This window comes from Rhinolophus sinicus, linkage group LG16 (genome assembly GCF_036562045.2).
Source record: "Rhinolophus sinicus isolate RSC01 linkage group LG16, ASM3656204v1, whole genome shotgun sequence".
NCBI classification, from domain to species: domain Eukaryota; kingdom Metazoa; phylum Chordata; class Mammalia; order Chiroptera; family Rhinolophidae; genus Rhinolophus; species Rhinolophus sinicus.
This window is the reverse complement of record NC_133765.1, coordinates 15247011-15269648: the sequence shown is the minus strand read 5'-3', so window position 1 is coordinate 15269648 and position 22638 is coordinate 15247011. Positions and strand designations below refer to the sequence as shown.

At 61.0% G+C, this 22638-nt stretch overlaps 2 protein-coding genes across 4 annotated transcripts; one reads left to right on the top strand and one right to left on the bottom strand.

Moving 5' to 3' along the window:
• Positions 1–2427: 2427 nt before the first annotated feature.
• ZDHHC8 (zDHHC palmitoyltransferase 8) lies at positions 2428–17964 on the top strand. Of its 3 annotated transcripts, none has more exons than XM_019755920.2 (11): positions 2430–2672; positions 9568–9689; positions 9868–10025; positions 10120–10292; positions 10487–10589; positions 10966–11057; positions 11227–11368; positions 11579–11699; positions 11771–11880; positions 13150–14150; positions 17014–17964. In XM_019755920.2, the coding sequence occupies exons 1-11, from the start codon at positions 2569–2571 to the stop codon at positions 17237–17239; spliced, it is 2352 nt and encodes a 783-aa protein (XP_019611479.2). In that variant the 5' UTR covers positions 2430–2568; the 3' UTR covers positions 17240–17964. The 3 variants fall into 3 exon arrangements, with proteins under 3 accessions (XP_074177983.1, XP_019611479.2, XP_019611480.2); XM_019755921.2 differs by lacking the exon at positions 17014–17964 and adding an exon at positions 15253–16430 and having other exon boundaries at positions 2434–2672; XM_074321882.1 differs by lacking the exon at positions 10487–10589 and having other exon boundaries at positions 2428–2672; positions 10120–10365.
• Positions 17959–22446, bottom strand: CCDC188 (coiled-coil domain containing 188). The gene is made up of 8 exons (XM_074321891.1): positions 20234–22446; positions 19976–20080; positions 19814–19870; positions 19665–19724; positions 19470–19534; positions 19223–19280; positions 18936–18985; positions 17959–18846 (listed from the first exon to the last, which is right to left on the bottom strand). Exons 1-8 carry the CDS (start codon positions 21080–21082, stop codon positions 18660–18662), a joined length of 1431 nt encoding a protein of 476 aa, XP_074177992.1. The 5' UTR covers positions 21083–22446; the 3' UTR covers positions 17959–18659.
• Between the last annotated feature and the right edge of the window lie 192 nt (positions 22447–22638).

The window sequence follows — 22638 nt, the reverse complement described above, 5'->3', positions numbered from 1 at the left end:
ACAGGTCTCTTGCGGTGCTCTTGAAGTTGGCTCTGGCACAGTGGTCTTTCCCGCCCAAGGAGGGACATTGAAACTTGTGCACCTCGCCTGTCTTGATGAATTGGAATTGTGACACTTTAAAGGGCAGATATTGCTCCCCTGTGGGGCCTCTGTTGGATGCATGAGGCTGACTGGTCCCAGGGGCTTGATTCTTGAGGGAAGGGTGGTCAGACACTCGTATGAGCACAGAATGGATGTTTCACACATTGTCTTTGCTTTGGGCTCCAATAAAAGATAACTTTCCATTTGATGTAAAACCCCAAGCTGACTTCCTCTCAGGCAAGGAGATGTGTCTCCAAGTGCGGAGGCCCCTCAGTATGGCGGGGGTCAGAGTGGTCCTTGGTCTGGGTGCATTTACAAATGACTTCACACTGCAGAACATGCTGCAAAGGAATACGTGCAGGTGCCATAGTTGGCCCCACTGGGACAAGGAAGGACCCAGTGGGGATTCCTTTGATCCCCTCAGCCAGTCTATTTTCCGGTGAGCGCCCTGTGGCACAGGCAATGATGGTAAGCCAGAATTGAGGAGCTGAAGGTGTTGGGGATGGAGAGAAATGATAACATACAACCTTCCCATTCCTGCAGGTTGGGGAAACTGCTTTCCTTTCCTTTCCCTGGGATCTTAACTCCTTGGGAGAAGACGCCTGGGCTGTGGTCTCACTGGGTGTATTCCACCTGGGATTCCCCTCTGTCCAGGCGTTCTGCAGGGACTTCACCAAGGAGACATGCCCAGCATTTGGCACTCCACAGCTCAGCCGTCCTGGCACCTCTACACAATACGGCCCTGGGGCTGGGTGCAGTGGGGGAGTCTCTCCTGACGGGTGGGCCTGCATTCAAGCTGTGTGACCGGAACGGGGCAGGGTTGTCTCCGAGTAAGGGACTGCAGAAGGGCAGGAGCAAGAGTGAGGGGCTGGTGGGGCCCAGTTTGGCTGAAGGGTCTCCTGTCCCAAGGGCAATGGCAACTTGCACAGCCAGGAGGAGGGCTCTCCTCCAGGTGGGATCTGTTCTTTGCCCACATTTATGCTAAGTCTCTCCACTGCCTCAGAACCCCCCCACTTCAGAGCTATCCCATCCCACACGTGCTGAGCCTCCTGGAGGGGGGACTACCCCCCACACACACACAGGCCAGAGGCTACAACAGTGTTGGAGAAAGTCCATCACCGTATCTGCTCTCAACCTGCATTAACACCGTGGCCAGGTCCCCATCACAGATTCCTTAATAAATAGCTCACCCGCAGCCTCTGGAGCTTTAAGAAGAGCAAGGAGGGGCTTCCAGACCAAGGAGACCCAGGGCCTGTGACAACCTTACCGAAAGGAGGTGGCTGCTGTACCGCGCATGGCCGCACCGAGCCACTTGCTGGCCCTCACTGGGTAGGCTGCGGAGCCTGATCCAAGCCCCAATCTCCCAGAGACTCTGCACCAGCTGTCCAGCTGGTCCCGCCTACCCAGCGAGAGCACTACTAGGCCGCTGGTCCACCTTAAGCGGTGGCGCGCGCGGGGGAGATTTCCTGCCGGAGGTGGGCCTCACCACAGGCCTATCCCAGGCAGGGGCAGTGTGTCCTGCGCTTCGTTCCACCCTGCCCCCGATAGGCTGAGGGGTTCGCCTGGCCCTGGGGTTCGCCTGGCCCGGGGCCTCCTACTCACCCACACTCCCAAGCCTGCAGCTTGGGCCAGGACGCGGAGGGATCCGCGTTCCCTGCCCTCCTTACCCTGGGTTCAGTCCAGCTGGGCTCAGTCCACCTAACACCCCGAGGGCCGTTAGGTGGACAGGGGATAAACAACCAAGGTGCCCCTGCAGTGTCACAAGCTCCACCCCCTCCTGAATGCCTGGGTGGGGGGTGGCAGACTCCAGATGAGAGGGGTCTGGCCCTATCCCGAATAGCATGGAACAGGGAATACTAGCCTGCCCCCAGGGAAACGTTCCGAGGTGTTTAGAGAAAGGTCTGTGCAAGCAGGCCCAGGAAGGGACCGACATGCCCTAGCATCAGGGCCTACGGGCTGGGAACAGGGTGCCTGGGGTCCTCTATTGTGTCCACCGGGAGGCATGGCCTGCAGTTGTGCAACGGCCGAGTGGCTTCAGAGAGCCGCGGGCACTCGCCGGGCTGGGGCACCAAGGCGAGGAGAGGCCCGCCGTCCGAGAGTCCTGAGCGCTGCGCAGGAGGCCGGCCCTGCTCTGTCGCGCGCCGGGGTCTGGGGTCTTGGGGCTGCAGGCTCCTGCACTCAGCGCTAGGAGAGGGGCGTGCGCGTCATCGAGGATCCCTGGCCCCGCCCCCTCTCCGCCCCGCCCCTGTCCCGCCCCCTCGTCGCCTAGTCTACCTTAAGGGGCGCGCTGACATCAGCGCGCCCGCCGCCACCGCCGCCGCCGCCGCGCCGCCCGTGGGGTGGGATTTCCTCCGCCGCCGCCGCCGCCGCCGCCGCCGCCGCCGCCGGTCCTGCGCCGCGTCCAGCCCGCCCCGCCCGACCCCGGTCCGACCCCGTCGGCCCCGCCCGCCCGGCCCCGGGGAGGGATGCGGCGGCGCGGCACCCAGGATGCCCCGCAGCCCCGGGACGCGCCTCAAACCCGCCAAGTACATCCCGGTGGCCACGGCCGCCGCGCTGTTGGTCGGCTCCAGCACCCTGTTCTTCGTGTTCACGTAAGTCCACCGCGTCGCCGGGGCGCAAGGGCCACATTCGGGCCAGAAGGGGCAGGGACCAGGTATAGGAACAGTGTACAGCCCGACGGGATTGGGGTCAAGGGCCAGAGTGCTGGCCAGGGCAGGGCTGGCACCAGGGCTGTGGGCAACGTGAGCCCCCACCTTGGGCTGAGGCTGTGAGTGTGCTTTTCCTGGGGCACCAGGGAGTGATGAGTCCTGTGTGTTGGGACACTAGTGCCTGGCAGACACCTAATGAGTGTGCCAGACAGGCCCTGGGTGTGAGGCACTGGGCCTGGACAGGAGAGTGTGTGCAGTGGCTGCCCAGGGTGTGGCTGCAGCCCTCCCCTCCCCACAGGCTGCAGGAGGGGACGTGGGCTGTCCAGAGCCACCAGCCCTCCCGCAAGGAGCCAAGGGCGGCTCTTGGGTCCCCTCCCGGCTGTCTGACCAGGTCAGAGCCAAGTTGTTTCTGCGTAGGTGTGGCCTGGCCAGTCTACCACGTGCCTGCTCCACAGCCCTGGGAGACACTGGCCTGGCAGTTACCCTCCACCCTTCCTTGACCTCAGGAAGACCCAGTGATCATAGCTGGAGGGCCCAGGCCAGGCCACACCCAGGGACACAGACCATGGCCAGTGTTGGGACCCTGGAGGCAGGAAGGAGGCAGGGCTCTGCTCTTGCAGCCTTAGCTTCCTCACCTGAAACACAAGCTGGCTCACAGACCAGAGTGGCAGGCTGGTGACACAGCTCCCTCTCCATGGTCATGGGGGCCCCCGAAGGTTCCTTCTGGCACCAGGAGGGATTGGAAGCTCCAGACTTCAGCCTCGTGGGTCTGTGTCCACCCCCTTTCCACAAGACTCAGGCTGACACAGCCCTGGTTACTAGAGCAATGACCAGTCAAACCTTCCTGGGGACCTGAGGCCTCACGGACGGCTGTTCAGAGGTGGGTTAGCCCCTGAGTGTGAGTGAGCCTGGAGCAGAGTGGGCAGGGGCCAGCCTGACACCCTCTCACATTAGCAAGAGCAAGGTTGGCTGCCCTGTGAATGCTGAGTCTGCATTGGATGTCTGTGGAGGCAGCAGAGCCCCCTACCTGGACTCCAGGGCTGGGTGGGTGCCACAGGCTGCCAAGAATGTGTTTAAAAAGGCCTGTGTGGATGGGCTTATTTCTGGCTTTGGTGGGCAGGCGTGTTCTTGTCACTCAGATGCTGCTGGCTGTGGGCAGAAAGGAGAGGGGCAGGCAGGCAGCAGGTGCAGAAAGAGGGAGGACATGTCCTGCTGGGTCTTCTGGAGAGGTGAGGCCCAGTCCAGTCCTGGCTCTGGGGCCAGTGTGGGGGTTTTGAGGGAGTTTTGGCCTTCACATGCCTGTCTCAGTTTCTCACTCCCTAAGTGCAATTCAACATTTTTCCTCTTGACTTTGAAAGTGATAAAGGTTCTCTGTTGAGAACTTGTGAAATGCAGAAAGAAAAACGTAAAAAGAAATTGAAATCGACCTCACCTCAGAGAGCCTGCCCATCTCCTGTCCTCCTAGGCTCACCTGGCCCCCCTGTCTCCTGCTTGCGTGCTTGTTGTGAGGTGAGCCCTTCCCGTGATTTCAGTGGGCCTTTACTCTGCTCTCCTGTGAACTTGACTTGTCCCCAAGTGGTGGGCTCTCAGGCTACTGCACTCTGCTGAGTGTCAGGGCTTCTTCCTTCCTGTGTCATCACAGCTGGGGGTCTGGGTTCAGGGACATCAATGCTGGGAGGTGCAGGGTTTCCTTGGGACACCGCACCTGTGTATGGCAGGATGGGGACCTAGGGTCACTAGCTGGGGTTCAGGTGAAGTGACCATCTAGTCGAGGGAGTCTTGCTCATTCTCCAGGACAGGGTTCTTCTACAGCCCAACCCTGAGGCCACAATCCCTGGGCCGAATAGACCCTGGTCTGCGTCTGCCCTGGCAGCTGGGTTCCTGAGAAGGGTCTCTGTTGGGCGGACCAGGCCCACCGACACCAGCACAATGTGTCAATTCTGGGCAAGGAAGGGTCCAGGCGGCCCCCTTCTTGGGACTGGCTTCTCGTCATCCCAGTACCCACGCTTCTGCCCTGTTTCTGGGCCCAAGCCTGCTGCAGACTCAGACGTGTGCTGGGAGGGAGCAGCTGCTCCTGTGCCCTCCCCCCCACCCTCGGGCCCATAGGATTCTGTCTTCTCTCCCTTTGCTCTTGGACTTCACTGGATGCTGAGGGGCCCCAGGCCTCCTCTCTGCACTTAATAAGCATGAGTTGCCTCCTTTGGGGCAGGTCCACACAGGCAGTAGCTTCTCGTGTCATGTAGGATAGGGAACTGGGGTCCTGGAGGACCAAGGACCCCTCCTTGGGCCAGCTCATCGAGGGGGCTGGGACCAGCAGGTCATTCAGACATGTTGCCAGGAGAATCTGGGACGTGGGAAAGATGCCGGGAGGTGGGGGCATCCCCCCTCTGAGGATGGGGAGCTTACCTCAGGGCAGATTCCCAGTGGCCTTCCTCTTCTAGCCTTCCTGGGTCCCTGGTGCTGTGTCTCCCCGGGTCCCAGAAGCCCTTCACACTGGCTCAGTGCCAGCTGGGTCAGGTGCTGAGAGGAGTAGCCAAGAGTCCCCTGCCCCTTACTCTCCCAGGGCCACTTTGCAGAAGGATGGGGACTGTGAACATCAGAGTGTTGGGCTTTTTGGCAGAATACCAACATCTGGGGCTGGGCTGGGTCGGCTGCCTTGTCTCTGTCTGGGTCCAGCGGACTGATTTCTGGGATATTGGGGCTGGGTTTTAGGATGGGCCTGAGCCCTTCCCATGCTTGGAGGCCCAGTCAGGGAGCAAGGCCCAGCCTGGGACAGTGGGAGATCCGGCCCAGGACCAGGCTAGCCCGTGGCAGGCCTAGGTAGACGGAGACTGTGGCAGGGGCCACACCGGGCGGTGGTGTGAGCCTCCTGCCAGGACTTGTTGCATGTGGCCTGGGTAACCCTGGCTCCCTGAGTCTCAGTTTCTCCATCTGCTGAGATGTCTATAGGGATTGGATGGGTAGGTGCACGTGGCCAGAGGCTCTGCCTGGCCTAATCAGAGCAGAGTGGCCGCAGACCCTCGGTCCCATGTGCCCCTGTGCGTGAACACAAACAATGTTAATGAAGAACGTGATTTAAATGAGAACGTCTGAGTTAAAATTTTCCATTGTATATTTGGCTGTGGCGCACATGCTGCCCCTGCAGAACCCCCTACCTCTCCAAGGCCCCGAGTCCCTCTTGGGAAGGTGTCTCCCTGCCTTCCCAGGAGGGACTCGGGGCCTTGACAGGGGTGAGACCCATGGCACTGGCATGTGTCCCTGACACTCAGGAGACGGGCTGGTCAGGGAGGAGGGCTAGGAGCCTCAGTGAAGCCATTGCCCCAGGCCTGCCCTGACCTGAAGTGTGGCTGTAACCAGCAGGGAGTGGCCGATCTCTGCCCACTGGGCTGAGCCTGTAGTGAACCGTTCCCTGGGTGGAAGTGGGGTATCATTCCTGTGGGCTGAGGGGCCCTCCTGGAGTCTAGAATGGACTCAAGGTGGACTGAGCAGTGCTGCCTGCCAGGCCCTGCCCAGAGCTTGCATGTCCTCACATGTCCTCACGCTTGCCCAGTCTGCAGGGAGCAGAGGGACGCTCAGAGGAGAGGAAGGGCAGTGCGAGGCAGCTGAGCCCAGGTTGGATGGAGCTAGGGTCAGTGGGAGGGGCGTGTCTGCACATTGGTGTGTGTTTACATGTCCATACGTCTGTTTGTGCAGGTGTACCTTTACAGTCATGTGTATATATGTTCATGCACATGTGCCAAAGTGTACATATCAGCACACACAAATGTTTGTAGATGTGTGTGTCTTACATGTCAGCACAGGTTTGCATGTGTCCGTGCACATGTGCCTTTTGTGTGTGATTATGTATGCACATGTGTCTACATGCTTGTGCACCATGCACACATGTATCCACATGTATGTCTCGGAGCATGTTTGTGTGTGTGCAGTGCACACATGTGCATGCATGTGACCCTGCATGTGCAAGTGGGTACACGTGTGTGTCTGTGCACATGCCTGCATGGGCTCTTTCATCTTTCCCGCCTTAGCTCACACATTTCCCGAGGTGGCTGAGTTCCAGGCCTCGGCAGCATTGGCTGATGAGCCATCCTCCTTAGGCGTGACCCAGGCCTGAGTCCCCCTTATGGCATGGCCTGGTAGTGAAGGCCACCTGGGGGACGATGTGGGGACAGGAATATGTGAGAGTATCTGATCCTGGGTCTGAGTCAAGCCTGGGGCATCGGAGATGGTGGGCAGAGGGGGCAGTGGCTCAGGTCCCAATTGGAGGACCTGCACCCTTCCTGAGCCTGCCAACATCAGCTAAGGCCCTGCCCTGCCCTGCCCAGGTATGTATAGTCCAGCGCCTCAATGCAAGCGTTGTCAATGCAAATCTGTCAGAGTGCAGATTTCCTACGTGGCCCCAGTGCCGCACAGCTGCCACCTCTCCAGACTCAGGCATCTCACCCATGTCTAGCCCATGTGCCCTGAGGGTTCATCAAAGCTCAGGGAGAACAAAGCAGTACAGGCCACCCGGGCCAACAGGAGCTCTGGTCAGCATGGGGGGCTGTCCTTGAGGTTCAGTCTCTGCTAGCCTGGGTAATGGTTCAAACCCCAGCTCAGACGCAGACTCGCCCCAAGGCCTTGGGTGTGTGTCAAGCCCTCAGATATCTGCTCTTGGTCTGTGAAATGGGAAGGACAGAAGAGAAGTGCCCTCCTACACAGCTGGGAGGGTGAAATGTATGGTCCACTGTGCAGGGCAGGTGGGCAGCGGGCCCTGTGTATTCACCAGCAAAACCTGAACAGAATGGTGGGCAGTGCCCACACTCCGGCCTCCCCCGTGTGTCCTCCTGCCTTCAGTGCCCACCTGCTTGCTGTGCCTCATGTCTGCACACCCTCCTGTCCTCAGCCGGCCGCAGTGGACCCCGGGTCTCCTTGGCCTCTTACTTTCCCCTGGCCCTCGAGCTGTGCAGGTGTGTGAGGGCCTGCATTTGCTTTAATGCTCTCCTGTCACTGTCTTGAAATTCTTGGTATTATTTAAACAAGCAGCCTGTATTTTTATTTTGTACAAATGATGTGGTCACCCCTTCCCATAAGGTGCCATGAGGAGGGGGCTCACACTACCTGACAGGGGTCTGAGGTGTCCCACCTCTGCCTGGGTCCCGGGCATGCCTGGGACCTGTGCCCCCTCCCCGCCTCGCTGGACAGACCATGCCCACTGTCACCTTGCTGAATGGGATTGGATCAGAGGCCACAGACACTCATTGAGTGCCGTCTGTATGCCAGGCTTCAGCCCCCAGGGATGCGGACTGTAGAAGGCATCTGCTGGTGGGCATTCCAGGCTGCCTGGGAAAGGGGTGGTGGAGGAAGGCCCTCCCAGCAGAGGGAACTCTGTCCTTAGGCCGTGCATCCACCTCCATAGCGGTCCTGGAGAAGAGGAAGGGGTAACTCGGGCTCCGTGTGCCAAGTGTGCTGCCGTGGGAAGGGAATCTTTAAATAGCCTCTTGCCTTCCACTAAAAATAGCGAAGTTCTGCTGCCATGGAGGTGGTTGCTGGGGTGGTGGGGCTGGCTCCTGGCCAAGACAGGCGTGGGTGCGCCAGTGTGGCCAGCCTGTACTGGGTGGCGGGCAGGGCTGTGGGCACTGCTCACCCTGCTGGCAACCACAACACCCTGTCCTCATGGTCAGGGCTACTGTGGGGGGTCCCCACCGCCCCCCGAACTCCAAGTACTGTGGGCCTTGGTACTGGGAGGGGAGCAAACCCCCTGAATGTCCCTGCTTGTCATGATAGCCAGGAGCCATAGAGGAGATGGGGAGCCTGAGGCCAGAGGGGCTTTGTGGGAGCCAAGTGGATGGACTCAGGGTCGGGGCAGGGGGCCACAGACCACGTGTCCAGGGACTGGTGGATCTCCACAGAGGGGGCTCTGGTCAGGTCCCAAGAAGGCTGAGGAAGACATTCTGTATAGCAGAGCACCCATCAGGGAGGTGTGTCTGACCCTTGCAGGGTACCAGGAGTCTGGGAAGGCTTCCTGGAAGAGCGGGCAGCTTTGGAACCAAATGCTGAGGGGTAGTGAGAAATGGTGAAGGGGTGAGGGCGCCATACTTTTTTAGAGTCTCCAAATGCTCTGCACTGTCATGTGGAGAGTAAGGTGACCAACTGAAAATAAGGGGCTACCTAGGTGGGGGTGTGCCTTGAGACCGTGCCCTTCAGGGAAGAGCAGGGGTGACTCCTGCTCTGCATTTACTAACTGGGAACTAGGGCTCCTCATGCCCCAGAATCTCCCTGCTGAGGGGGACCCACTGGGCTGGGGACAGGTCTGGGTGAGGACTGGAGGTGGCCTGAGCTGCCTGGCAGGTTACTGGCCTCTGTCCGTCATGGCACATGGGCAGAACGGCTCATTTCCCTCCCGGGCTCCTGCCTACAGTCTGCCCCCCTAAAGCAGGGGAGCCCAGGAAAGATGCCAGGTAGGATGGGAGGACGTGGGTGGGCTCAGGCCACCCCTCCGAAATGGTGCCACCCCAGGCCTATGGGCCTCTCTGAGCCTCAGTTTCCTCAACTGTGAGTTGAATTCCTAACAGCCACCTGGGGGCCTGCAAGGGTCAGAGTTGGCACATGGAGTCCGCTCACTATGGACAACACGCACAGCCCCTGATGGTTGGTTGAGCAAAGGAGCAGTGGGCTAATGGATGGGGGGTCTCCCAGAAGGCCCAAGGCAGGAGTGGCTTTGCTGACTGCCATGCTGAGCGCTGCTCCATGGCCTTGAAGCCCTGCACACGCATGGACATGACTAATTCCTCTGCCCCCGAGTCCCCCTTCCCCACCCGCTGTACCCCCAGACCCAGCTCTGCCCTGCTGTACAACACAGGTGCCCGTGGTTGACACGAGCTGTGTCCCCAGCCGTTCCCGTCTACAATGGCATCATCTTCCTCTTTGTCCTGGCCAACTTCAGCATGGCCACCTTCATGGACCCCGGCATCTTCCCCCGAGGTAGGGCCCTATGCGGGGGCAGGTCATCTGCTCACATTTGCTAGAGTGTGAGTGGCTGACCCGGGAGAGTCCTGGGGGCGGGGATCCTGGAGGGTGGGCTGGCAGAGATCGGGGAGGGGCTGTCCTGCCAAGGAAGTCACTCTCCTGCTGCCCCCTCCCCCTTGGTCCTGGCCCACAGCGGATGAGGACGAGGATAAGGAAGACGACTTCCGGGCCCCGCTGTACAAGAATGTGGATGTACGGGGCATCCAGGTCCGTATGAAGTGGTGTGCCACCTGCCACTTCTACCGCCCGCCGCGCTGCTCCCACTGCAGCGTCTGTGACAACTGTGTAGAGGTGACCACCCCGCCCCCACTCCGTCCGCCCCCTCCCCCTTGTGTGCTCCCTCCACCCTGCCCGCCATACATCCTGACACGTTGCTCCTGCCCAGGACTTCGACCACCACTGCCCCTGGGTCAACAACTGCATCGGGCGCCGCAACTACCGCTACTTCTTCCTGTTCCTGCTGTCGCTCAGTGCGCACATGGTGGGCGTCGTCGCCTTCGGCCTGGTCTACGTGCTGAACCACGCAGAAGGGCTGGGAGCTGCCCACACCACCATCACGTATCCTTGGCCCGACCACAAAGGCAGTGTGGGCCGGGGGCACAATTCACAGGGGAAACCAAGGCTCAGAGGGGTGGGTCAGCTGCCTGCGAATCCCCACAGGGTGGGTGGCCCTCCCTGGGTGGGGGGGGGTAGTTTGTCCGCAGGCACCTGCTCCGTGTCTTCGCCCACGGCCGTTGGCCTTAACGGGCCAGCATGGCTGTCATGTGTGTGGCTGGCCTCTTCTTCATCCCTGTCATCGGCCTCACCGGCTTCCACGTGGTACTGGTCACTCGGGGGCGCACTACCAATGAGCAGGTGCAGACCCTGGGTAGGGCCACACTGATGAGGATGGGGGTTCCCCGATGCTGAGAGGGCCAGGGCTGCACAGGGTGGGTGGGTGTTGGAACAAGGCTGCAGGTGGCCTACGCAGCTGTGGTGGGGGAGGCTCTGGCCCTGGATACCCCAGTGGGGCTTGGGGTGTGGGGCCATGCCACTGCGGCCACCAGTGAGGGCCCAGAAATTCCACAGCTTCCTGCAGGGCCCGGGGGTGACCTGGGTGGGGGGCACCTCTCTGCTCACCTGCTCACTCTGCCCAACCCATGAGGAACCCCAGCTGTCCCCACCTGTCCCTCTACCCACCTTGGCCTGGACCCTGGGTAGCCAGGCTGGCTCAGGGGTCCCGTGTCCACAGGTGACAGGGAAGTTCCGCGGGGGTGTGAACCCCTTCACCCGAGGCTGCTATGGGAACGTGGAACATGTGCTGTGCAGCCCCCTGGCTCCCCGGTGAGGCCCGGGGGGTGGTGGTGTCACGGGGCCTCTGCTGGGTTTGGGGTGGGCAGCTGCTGACCCTAAGCCTGGTCCACTCTGTCCTTGGCAGGTGGGGCCGGTCCTGCCCTTGGTGTGTGTTTAGGCTGGGTTGCCCTGGCCACTGACCCCTCTTACCCCGGCACAGGTATGTGGTAGAACCACCCAGGCTGCCACTTGCTGCTCGTCTGAAGCCTCCCTTTTTTCGGCCTGAGCTCCTGGAGCGAGCTGCACCACTCAAGGTCAAGCTTAGTGACAACGGGCTGAAGGCCAGCCTGGGCCACAGCAAGGTGGGGACCCTAGGGTGGGTAGGGAATGGGGTGGGGGTCAGACCCTTGGGGCCGGGAAATAGCTAGGTTAGAGGGGCCTAGAAGAAGGGGAGGGGGAGGAATTGGGTGGATTCTGGGGAAGGGTTCAGTTCCCAGGGTCCTGGGAAAGAGTCTCCAGTTAAGCCCCCCCCAACCTACACCCTACCCACCACTGACCATGCCCCCTCCCAGTCCAAGGGCAGCCTGGACCGGCTTGATGAGAAGCCACTGGACCTGGGGCCACCACTGCCCCCCAAGGCCGAGGCTGTCACATTCAGCGGTGACCGGCAGACCCCACGCCCAGGCAGTGCTGGTGAGGTGGGGCTGGCCAAATGGGGAGGGGCACGGACTGACCCCATCCTGACCATGGTCAATCTCCCCCAGAGAGCACCCTGTCGGCACAGAGGACCAGCCCCCCGACACCCGCCATGTATAAGTTCCGGCCCACCTTTCCCATGGGTCCCAAGGCACCCTTCTGCGGGCCAGGCGAGCAGGTGAGGAAGCCTGGCCCTGCCCGGGGTCCCTGCCCTGGAGACCCTACCCCAGAGGCCTCACCCCCCAGGAGGCCCTTCCTGGGACCCCAATGTACAGGGATCCCAGCTGGGAGCGGTGGAGGGGAGCAGGGCAGGGTGTCCAGGGAGGGCCTGGCACAGGCAGTTCTGGCACCCCGTGCCTTGGCTGGCCTGCCTGCTGGCCCAGTAGGCGGCTACCCCCAGGAGCAGTATGTGCCAGGATGCCTGGAATTCCACCATTAGTCACTCTGTAAGGCCCACGGGAAGGCTTCAAAAGAATCTGAGATTGTTTTAGAAAGCACATTTATTTCCCCGAGTTGTATAGCACTCCATGCTCACTGTGGAGCAGTCGGCAGCCCTGGACAGCCTGAGGAATTCCCCGGAATTCCCCGAGCATGCCCGGGCTGCCTGCCCTCCTTCACAGCCACCTGAGAGGCCCGCCTGTGGCTGGACCAACACACCAAAACCAGCCCCTATCCCACCCCACAGAACCAATGTCCTGCCTCGCCCTGCCTTTCGAGGCCCACTGATCTGGGCAGTGAGTCTGGGCCTCCCTGGCCAGTGTGCAGTGGCCCTTCCTCGGGGTGGGGGTGTGGGGGTGGGGCTTTAGGTGCCCTGGGCTGGGTCACCTTCCTGGGATTGTCCTGGATCCCACGAATGGTCTGGTGTTGGCCAAGTGCCCTGAGGCCACATTTGTCCCAACCCACACCCCCTCTGGGTTTTGAGGTTCCCCAGGCTCTTTTCCCAAGCCCAAGCCTATATGCCTCAAATCACAGAAAATCAAAGAGACCCCTCCTCCATGTCACTGTGGCTGCTTCCTAGGCTGGGTGGGCTCCAAGGACACTGCCCTAGGGGTCTACAGCAGCCAGCTGTGGCCTCACAGCACCCTGACCCTCAGAGGTGGGGAGCCTGGGAGAGGGCCCTGGTCACTGTGTGGTGATTACATCTCCTCAAGGTCCGCTCCTGAGGCTGCCCCCATGTCCCCAACCCTCCAGGAACGCACACCGTCCCCTAGGGAGACACCGCCTGGGGCCATTGCCCTGCTCCACTCTGCCCCCACTTCCTGCTGTGGTGGGCGAGGACCGGGTGGTGTGGTCAGGGGACAGAGAACTTCTGGGGACAGCTTGTCACTTGCATCTGTCACTACCTTGATGTCACCAGGATAGTAGCCTCCATGTGTGCACAATACCTGGTGGCTGGGCAGGGCGTGGTGGGTGGGCAGTGGTAGATGTGTACCCTCTCTCCCCGTAGGTTCCAGGACCTGACTCCCTGGCGCTGGGGGAGGACAGCATCCACAGCCTCGACTTCACGTCTGAGCCCAACCTGGACCTTCCTGACTACACACCTGGTGGCCTGCACACAGCCTACCCGCCGTCCCCACCCCTCAGCGCCTCCGACACCTTCTCGGGGGCCTTGCGCTCCCTGAGCCTCAAGGCTGCAAGCCGGCGGGGCGGGGACCATATAGCCCTGCAGTCCCTGCGCTCTGAGGGTGGGCCCCCAACGCCCCATCACAGCATCTTTGCCCCTCATGCGCTGCCCAACCGCAATGGCAGCTTGTCTTATGATAGCCTACTTAACCCCGGCTCGCCCAGTGGCCACGCGTGCCCAGCCCATCCCTCGGCTGGCATGGCCAGCTATCGCTCGCCCTACCTGCACCCTGGGGCTGTGGGCGACCCCCCACGGCCCCCACCCCGGAGCTTCAGCCCCGTGCTGGGCCCCCGGCCGAGGGAGCCCTCTCCCGTGCGCTATGACAACCTGTCCAGGACCATCATGGCCTCCATCCAGGAACGCAAGGATAGGGAGGAACGTGAGCGGCTGCTGCGCTCTCAGGCCGATTCGCTCTTTGGCGACTCAGGCGTCTACGACGCACCCAGCTCCTACAGCCTGCAGCAGGCCAGCGTGCTGTCCGAGGCTCCCCGCGGCCCTGCGCTGCACTATGGCTCCAGAGACGACCTGGTGGCTGGCCCCAGCTTCAGAGGCGCCCGCAACCCTGCACTGCAGACATCGCTGTCTTCGCTGTCTAGCGCTATTAGTCGGGCGCCTCGGACCTCCTCCTCCTCCCTGCAGGCCGACCTGGCCAACAACAATGCCCCAGGGCCCCGGCCAGGCAGTGGCTCGCAGAGGTCTCCCCTGCGCCAGGGCCCACCCTCGCCCCCCAGCACTCCCCGCTCACCCACCTTCATGGGCCCCAAAGCCGTCGCCTTCATCCACACGGACCTCCCGGAACCACCGCCCTCACTGGCCGTGCAGAGGTGGGTGCTGGGGATGCTGCAGGCTTCCCCACATGGGGCAGGTGTCCAGCCTCCTGTGGGGGGCCTCTTGGCTGAGCACATGTGGGTTGTCCAGGAGGCCGGTGGCCACCTGTGGGATGGGCCTCCCCTGCCTTGGAGGCTTCTGGCACTTGGAGGGTTGCCCAGCTCCCAGGATGCCCTGGCACGTCCCAGAGTGCGGGAGGATTTGCATCTTGAGCCCAATGCCCCACATTCTCCCCTGGCCAGCGCAGACCCATGAGTGGGGGACCCCAGGGCTTTTTCCTCAGGAGATGGTCCCTGTCCAGGAGGCTGAGTCTGGGGGACATTACCCCAGAGCACAGTGTGTTGCCCTGGGTGGGACACACAGCTCCTGGAAGCAGAGGCTTCCCTGCTTAGAGATGGGGAAACTGGGACTGGAGGGGCAGGCTGGTCCCAGGTCCCCCTAGTAGGTGGGTAACTGAGGATGCCAGGCTAACTTACCTGGCAGGTCAGGTCCAAGTACAAGAACCAAGCACCTGTGTGTGGATCCCATGCTAGATGCAGTAGCATCATCAGGGCTTCACTCCAGCCGCATTGAGTGAAGGCTTGGTCAGGGTGGCAGCTGCACAGAGAGGCAGGGAGGCAGCTGAAGGAGGGAGAGGCTCTTGCCTTCATGACTGTTTGGGCAGTGAGGTCATTGCTGGGCAGTCTGTGGGGCAGGAAGGTGACCCCTCTTTTTTCTAACAGAGCAGGGGAGGGGCCACACATTTCCACTGGGCTCCCCAGCTTAGGGCACCAAGGTGGGGCAGGACCAGGGGCTTGGCTGGTTGGTATCCACCTGGCCTCCCTGTGCTTGTGGTCTATTCCAATGGTTGGGACCTAGGGACCTGGGGGAGAGGGCGTGTATGACAGCCATTCTGACATCTGTCTTTCTGTCCTGTGACAGCACAGCCCTCCCCCTGCAGGTTCTGCACCATTTTCTGAGTGGGACTTTTTGAGCTCAGAGGCAGGGGCTACCCAGGGCTCCGTCTGTATCGTTTGTCCTGTTGCCTCCGCTGGCCTCTGTCCTGCCATGGTCCCGTGTTCACTGTGTGTGTGCATGTATGTGCTTGTTTTGATGCAGGGACCACCCTCAGCTGAAGACCCCCCCAAGTAAGCTTAATGGACAGTCCCCGGGCCTGGCCCGCCTAGGGCCTGCCACTGGCCCCCCGGGGCCCTCCACCAGCCCTGCCCGTCACACACTCGTTAAGAAGGTGTCCGGCGTGGGTGGGACCACGTACGAGATCTCGGTGTGAGGACTGACTGCCACCCATCCACTGTGGCACTTCGGGGACCAGGACCCCCCAGCAGCTGCCCCCCTTCTGACTTCTCTGCTGGGGAGGAGGCCCAGGCCTGGTACGGATACATCAGCAGGAAAGAGAACCAAGCCTCCATAAGTCTGTCCCTTGTCCTCCGCCTGTCCATCCACTTTGCTCACCAGGGCATGGCCGGGCCAAGGGCCACGGGCTACAGGATGTCTCGGTGGCCCTGCTTCCATAAGTTGGGGCCTTGAGGTGGCACTTGAGGTTGTCACCAGGCTAGCCTCCACCCACGCCCCTTACAGACAGGTCACTGTGGCCCAGAGATGGACAGAGAGGCCTAGGCCCCTGGCTGTCTTCGGACCAAGGGCCTACCCGGCTGCTCCTAACCCGCTGCCTTTCAGGGACCGGCTAGAAGTTTGTAGCTTGGCGAGGCCGATTCTTCTGCAGGGAACCCCGCCCTGGCCCACAGGCACCCAGCTCCAGGACTGCTCTGGGTTCTGACGGACAGGTGGACAGACAGACGAACAGACCACCAGCTGTGGGTGGGGTCCTGGCTCCATGTGTCCCGTCTCACCTAGCTGGTGGGAGTGTCCCCATGTCTGCGCTGAGCTGCCATGCCACGTCCCATGTGTTAAAGCTCGGGCTCCCGCTGCCCCACTGCCGGGAAACTCGCTGTCATTGAAGCCTTAACCTCTGCTTTATGCTCTTGTGGGAGGTGATGGGGGCAGGTGGGAGCAGGCACAGGCTGGATGCTGCCACAGGGGCTCTAGACCAGGAGTCCCTTCCTGCCAAATAAGAGTCCCCACCCCAAGGCATCAGAGCTGGGGCCGCCATAGCCTTGGCGCCTGCGTGGGAAGCACATGGGGAGGGGGTCCGAGTTCTGCCTGGCACCAGGGACCTGAGAGTAAGCACACAGCAGCGTCCGCTTGCGTTGTATGTTTTATGTTTTTATATCTACATCTATATATCTATAATTTTATTAAAAAAAGAAAAAGAGTCATTTCTATCCATTCCTTGAGCAAGGCCAGGGCTGTTGCTGCAACTCAGGGGCTCCAGGGTGGGGGGCAGAGCTGGTCAGGCTCTGGGAGAGGTGGTGGCTGGCAGCATGGGGTCAGACGTTCCTTGTGGGCATTTCTGCTGACTTAAGCCGAGTTGGAGGCCAGGGAGGCAGGGGCTGGCCCATGGGTCTTTGGCTGACAAATGTGCGGCTCCCCTGGGTCTGCGTCATCCCTGGCAGTAACAGGGCATTTAGAGAAAGGCTGGGGTTGCGGCTTCCCCAGGGGCACCCCCGGGAATCCAGGAACTTAGGGGAGATGGAGTAGGGGGTGCATACAGGGCCACCTGCTGGCTGGGGACCCTGTGGGGGCCGTTGCCATGCCTGCAACTGCATTTACTGGACCACCCCCTACCACCTATTAAATGTGGGGTTGGAGGCATCGGGAATACACAGCTTTTCGGGGCTGTGACAGCTAGGCAGAGATTGGGGGGCTGGCCCCTGGGCCTTGGAGCCTGCAGTGGGCAGCTATGCCCTATGCTGACTTCCACCTTTCTGCTTCTCTCTCATGCGACGCTGCGGCCCACAGGGGGCGGATCGGCACTTGCAGCCGAGGATGGGGGCGGCGTGGCCCGCCCAGGGTGCCCCCCGGCCTGCACCTGTGCCACCTTGGCCTTCCTGAGGACCGCCCACCATTGCGGGTTCCCTGGAGCCCCGCTGCTGGGGTGTCCCCCCGAGGTGCTGTGTGCCGCCTGCACTTGGCCGCCTCCAGCCTTTTCCCTAGATTCTCGGGGCCCGAGCGGGACACCAAGTAGGCATCTGTGGGTCCTGGGACAACCCTGCCCAGGAAGACAGTCCAGGAGGCCAGGCTGCTATGACCCCTAGGGTATGGGCTGGAGGTCCCCTCTCTACCAGCCACACCAGGACTGACTCCCAGCCCACTGGGGCCTGTGACCCTGTGCCTACCCACCTCAGGAAGTCCCCACCTGCTGCAGGGAGCTCAACACCCCAGGAGTCCCATCATCACCCTGACCTCCCTGCCTGACCAAGCACTTTAGATGCCACTTCTGCCCCAGGGAGTCCAGGCCTCTGTGGTTGGGCTGGGGTGGGGGTCTCAGGTTGCCTCTGCTGGTCACTGCACTCCCCCCTCCCTGAACCCAGCATATGAACAGATGCCTTAACCTCCTGGAGTTGCCAGCCTGCTGAGCCCTTCAAGTCCTGCCAGGGTGGAAAGAGACCTGGCCGCCTAGCGCAGCTAGCCGGCTCTGCCTAGGCCCTGCCTGGGCAGTCTTCACTCCTTCACACTGAGATGTCTGCTTGGGGAGCTCCGGCCCTGCTGCCCACAGCCCTGCAGTCCCCAGCCAGTGGGGCCTGGCCACCCCCGGGGCAGGGCAGGGCCCAGGCCAGCCCTTTCCTGCCTGAGCAGCAGCTAGCTCTAGTTCTCCCACTTGGGGATGAACAAGCCACAAAGCTACTCTCTATGTTCTAAAAGGTTTTCCTTGCCCCAATTTAATGCCCTAAATAAAATTTTTGGTGTTTACCTCCGCGGCTCTGTCCACCAACGTGGGCCCCCTGTCCTCTGAGCCTTAGGGCAGTGCCAGGAGACTGGACTGGACAGAGACCCAGGGTTGGAGAGAGGAGAGGAGTGGGTTGTGGGCTGGGGGGAGGACCGGGTGGGTGGTGGCCAGGTGGGCGTGGGGAGCAGTTGTAGTCTTCCAGACAGGGATGGAGGGTTATGTGAGGGGTATGAGGTCAGAGGGTCAGCAGATTCAGTCTGAGAAGCTGACCCCTGATGAGGGAAGAGGCATGAGAATCCCCATTCCTCACTATCAGTGGAGACTCTCCTCCGACATCCTCTGCTCAGAGCCCTCCTGGTGGCCAGGGCAGGTTGGGAGCTTCCTGTGGAGGGGCTGCCGTCCAGCTGGCAGATGGGGCATGAGGGCCGAGGTAGGGGTGCCACCCTGAGGGACCCCCACTGAGAAGTCAGCCTCAGGATGCAGCAGAGCCTCCTGCCCCCATTTCCATGGAAACAAGCTCACATGCAGTGTGTGTCACCACTATATGTCCAGCTGCAGGCCCAGCCCTCAGGACAGACCCCGCCTCCACCCTTCTCCGTGGCTCCTGGCAGAAAAGGTGCTCGGCAGTGCTGTGGATAAGGGCCGGCACGGCCGCTGGGCACCTGGGGCCGCGCTGGCCGCCTGGCTTCCTCCTCGCTGGGGCCGCTGGGCCTCCCGCCTAGAAGGGCAGGAAGTCGTCCACCTCGAGGCGCAGGAATGGGCCCAGCAGGGCCCGGAGCTTCCAGACGGCAGCACGGCTCAGCAGGGGCGGCACCAGCCCCTCGAAGGGCGCAGGGTCCACCACGTACACGTAGGCGGCAGTGCAGGCCAGCACAGCACCCAGCAGCAGCCTCAGGGCCAGCAGCCTGCGGGCGGTGGCGGTCAGGGGGCAGGGGTGCCCTCGGGATGGTCCCAGGGGACTGAGCTCTGCCCACAAGCTCACACAGCCACCTACCAGAGCTGGCCTTTGAGGCCTTCGGAACATTCCAGCTGGGGCTTCGCCTTCTGTGAGGGGAAGGGGGGTGGTTGGGTCAGCACCTGCCCCAGGGCAGGGGTCCCTGCATTGCACATTCCTGCTTCCCCTGCCCAGGACAGGCACCTGCAATCTTGTCTCCTGGATGACTCTGGTCACCTGGCTCTTGGTGGGGCTCCCACCCTGGGGCCTCCTTCCTGAAGCCCACCTCTCCCCTCCCTGAGTAGGGCCTCCAGGGTGGGAGACTGGGAGAGGGGTGGGGGGCTTACTGCTGTGCATGCTGTCTGCTGCTCCTTCCTGGTCTGGGTGCGGCAGTGGGCACGATCCCTGGGGGGGCGTGGGGGGGTGGTTACAGAGTCAGGGCCATGTGTGCTCCCTGCCCCAGCCCGGCAGGATCCCTGGCCGGGTGCTGTCGAACGGGGAGGAATTAAGGATTTATCCACCCCATCCTGACCAGGACACCTGCCCCATCCCAGCTCAGCCAGGCCCCTCCCCATCCCCGCTCCCCCACATCACCCCAGAATTTCCAGCTGAATGTCCTCCATCTGGTCCAACACGCCCCGGATGTCCTTCTTGAGGTTCTGAGGGGCAGAGACAGTAAAGGGTCCTCTACCTCTGACTGCCCTGCCACACTCCCCTGCCACTCACCTCCCTAACCCCACCCAGTTCCTGCCTCCTTCATCCTCTGGGTATCACCTTTTGGGGACCTACCCGGAGCCCGGAAGCCTGGTTGTTTAGGGCCATGTGTACCTCGGCCACGCCATCCCACACCTGGCGAGGGAGAGGCTGGGTCATGCCCGGAGGATGTACCCCACCACGTGGGTCCCCCAGAGCCCCTCCCACCCTAGCCAGGTGGGCACCTCAGTAATGGCCATCTTCTTCCTCTCAAAAGATAATCGGATCCGCTGCAGCTCGTTCTGGGGGAGGGGCAGAGTGTGGGCATGGGTAGAGCCAGCGGGTGGTCAGCTCCTTCCTCTCCACCTACCTGGGACAGCTGCACCAGCCCAGCTCTGGGTGCCCACCTGGGACTGCTGCACAAAGGACTCCTCCCCCCGGCACAGCTCCCGTCGCAGCAGCTGCAAAGATGCCCTGTCCTCCAGGGGCTGGGTACCAGCCTGCTCAGGGGGCTGCAGAAAAGCCCCTGGGTCAGCCTCAAGGTCATGGACACCATCTGTGGTCATGGACTTCTTGGGAGCAGGAGTGGGGGTTGTGGTGCATGTAGTCACAGGGTCACTCCTGACAGCCACCCAAGCAAGGTCCTGCTGCTGCCCTGCACTTACCCAGGCCAGGGCTGTGCAGCTTGAGTGCTCTGGGCACAGAGGCAGGAACTGCTGCCCTGGCCCCAGAAGGGCACCCAGCTGCTCCCGCAGGTCCTGGTTCTGCCTTTTCTGGGGGTGGGTGACAGAGAGAAGGGACTGCCTGTCACAGCTGCTTCTTGGGCAGGAAACAGGCAGCCAGGGCTGGGGCAGGGGCTTCAGGTTAGAGGAGAAAGGCAGGGTGTTTGGGAGGTCCAGGAACAGCTGCAAGCCCATTGCACAGACGGGCACAGAGCCTGCGGCCAGCCCTGCAGCCTTGGTGGTGGGTGCCTCACTCACCAGATTCTGGTTCTCCTGTTCCAGCTGGAGGAAGGACTGTTCTTCAGGCCCCAAGGGAGCACTCTGGAGCTGGGAGGGGGCTGCCCTGGGCGAGGCCGGGCTCCCTGTCACCGGTGGCAGGGACGGGCATGGGCAGGGTCTGGGCCCTGAGCTGGAGGCTCCCCCCTGCCTGGCTGGCCCCTGCTCTCTTCCTGAGTGCAGGGGCCAGCCCCACGCCAGCCCTGCCTCCATCTGTATTTGTCTCACCCCTGCTGGATCTCTCGGTCTCTGTCGCAGCATCTCTCTCTCTTCACTTGTCATAAAGCTCTCACGTACCTCACTGCCTACCCTGGGCCCCCTGCCTCCTGTTCCCGGGGCTGGGAAAGCCCTGGCTGACTCCATTGAGTGAGTGGAGTTGAGAGGTACCAGGCAGGGCCACCTTACAAATCCTTGGCAGGGTGGGTCTAGGCATCCTCCACGGCCACTCGAAGTTGAGGGTTGGGGGCACTGGGGGTGGGAGTGGCCACAGGGTCCCAGGGTTTTTGGTCCCTCCATAGTTCCCTGTGACCCCTTCCTGACCCCAGGTCTAGGCTCTGGCCTGGCCCAACCTGCCACCCTCTTACTGAAGGAACTCCAGGTGTCATGGCTCACAAGTCCAATTCAGGGGTGCCTGTCACAAAGGCCTGGGCACAACCAGGGAGGTCACAATGGGCAGGGGCGGTGGCTTGTGGGGCCCCTCCCCACATGTCTCTTTTCCTGAAGTACCCTCATCTGGTCACCCCCTCTGCGTCTTCCGCATTGCACCTGCCTTAACTATTTTCTTTTCTTTTCTTTTAAACTTTTATGTATTTTAAGTGTGTTTTTCCAAGACCCAAGTCAAGTAGTTGTTTCAACCTAGTTGTGGAGGGTGCAGCTCCCAGTGGCCCATGCGGGGATCGAACCGGCAACCTTGTTGTGAAGAGCACCGCTGCGCTCTAACCAACTGAGCTAACCTGCTGCCCCAGTTATTTTCTTAAAATGTAAGACACATAGTTCAGACAAATGGTTACAACAAACTCAAACAACAAACAAAGTGTTCAGTGTGATCCTCCCTCCCCATTCTGCTCAGCTGAGCATCTGACTTCACTCCCTTCTCCACACAGAAGACATCATCCCCCAGCCTGGCTTTTTTTACCTAACACATCTCCAGGGTTTGTTTGTTTTATTTACTATTTATGTATTTATTTAAAAATAATTTACTGAACATTAATGGTCCTGTAAGGACAATCGTTATCCTCTCCTTATAGGTGGGGAAACTGAGGCATGAAGACAGTCACTTGCCCAAGGCCACACTGTTGTTAAGTGATGGCCTTGGATTCCAGCTCGTCCTTCACTGCTTCAGAGGCCTTTTTAATGACTGCAGAGTATGCGTCCAGGAGTGCGTACTGGTTTGCGTACCAGAGTCAGGTCCCTGGTTTGTTTCTCCACCCTTCTTTCCAAGATTCCATCATGCTGACTGTGTACCCCCCCTCATTCCACACCTCATTCCCCCACCCCGGCCACTGCTCGTGGAGTCTGTTTCCATGACCTCTTTCTTTGTTCCCTCCCTTGTTCGATGGAAATGTGTCTTCAGGTAAGGACCTCAGTGATGTGGATCAGAGGAAACTTGCATCTGTGAGCAGCAGAAATGGCCACAAATCCCTCCTCTGTGTGTTATTGCCCCTCTGCAACGTGACTCTGCCCACTTCACATCAACGGATGAACAGATGGAGTCCCTCTCTACACCCTGGACTCTGGGCTAGCCTGGGGCATTACTTGAGCCAATGGATTTTTAATAACATGTTGGCCATCGAGGCTTGAATGCTTGTGTGTTGGGCCTTGCCCTCTCTTGCTGCTCTGAGGACCCTCTGCTGTGGGGGAGGCCTTGCTGTATATAGTAAGTGAGGTCACGGGGAGAGAGGCTTCTGTTATCCCACCCAGAAGCCCAGCGAGATCCTCGGAGAATGGCCTCACAGGGTGGCCAAGTTGCCACGACCTGGGTTAAACTGTTTTAGCCATGACGTTTTGGAGTGGTTTGCATGTGGGAATAGATAGTGAGACCCCTCACAGGTCTGAGAGATTCTTGCTCTGAC

Coding starts and splice junctions, on each gene's coding strand:
- ZDHHC8 (XM_019755920.2), top strand. CDS start 2,569: ATGCCCCGCAGCCCCGGGACGCGCCTCAAACCCGCCAAGTACATCCCG. Junction 11,058..11,226: donor TGCAGCCCCCTGGCTCCCCG/GTGAGGCCCGGG, acceptor ACCCCGGCACAG/GTATGTGGTAGAACCACCCA. Junction 14,151..17,013: donor CCCTCACTGGCCGTGCAGAG/GTGGGTGCTGGG, acceptor TGCGGCCCACAG/GGGGCGGATCGGCACTTGCA.
- CCDC188 (XM_074321891.1), bottom strand. CDS start 21,082: ATGGAGGGACCAAAAACCCTGGGACCCTGTGGCCACTCCCACCCCCAG. Junction 19,871..19,975: donor CCTTTGTGCAGCAGTCCCAG/GTGGGCACCCAG, acceptor CCCCTCCCCCAG/AACGAGCTGCAGCGGATCCG. Junction 18,986..19,222: donor AGCAGACAGCATGCACAGCA/GTAAGCCCCCCA, acceptor TTCCCCTCACAG/AAGGCGAAGCCCCAGCTGGA.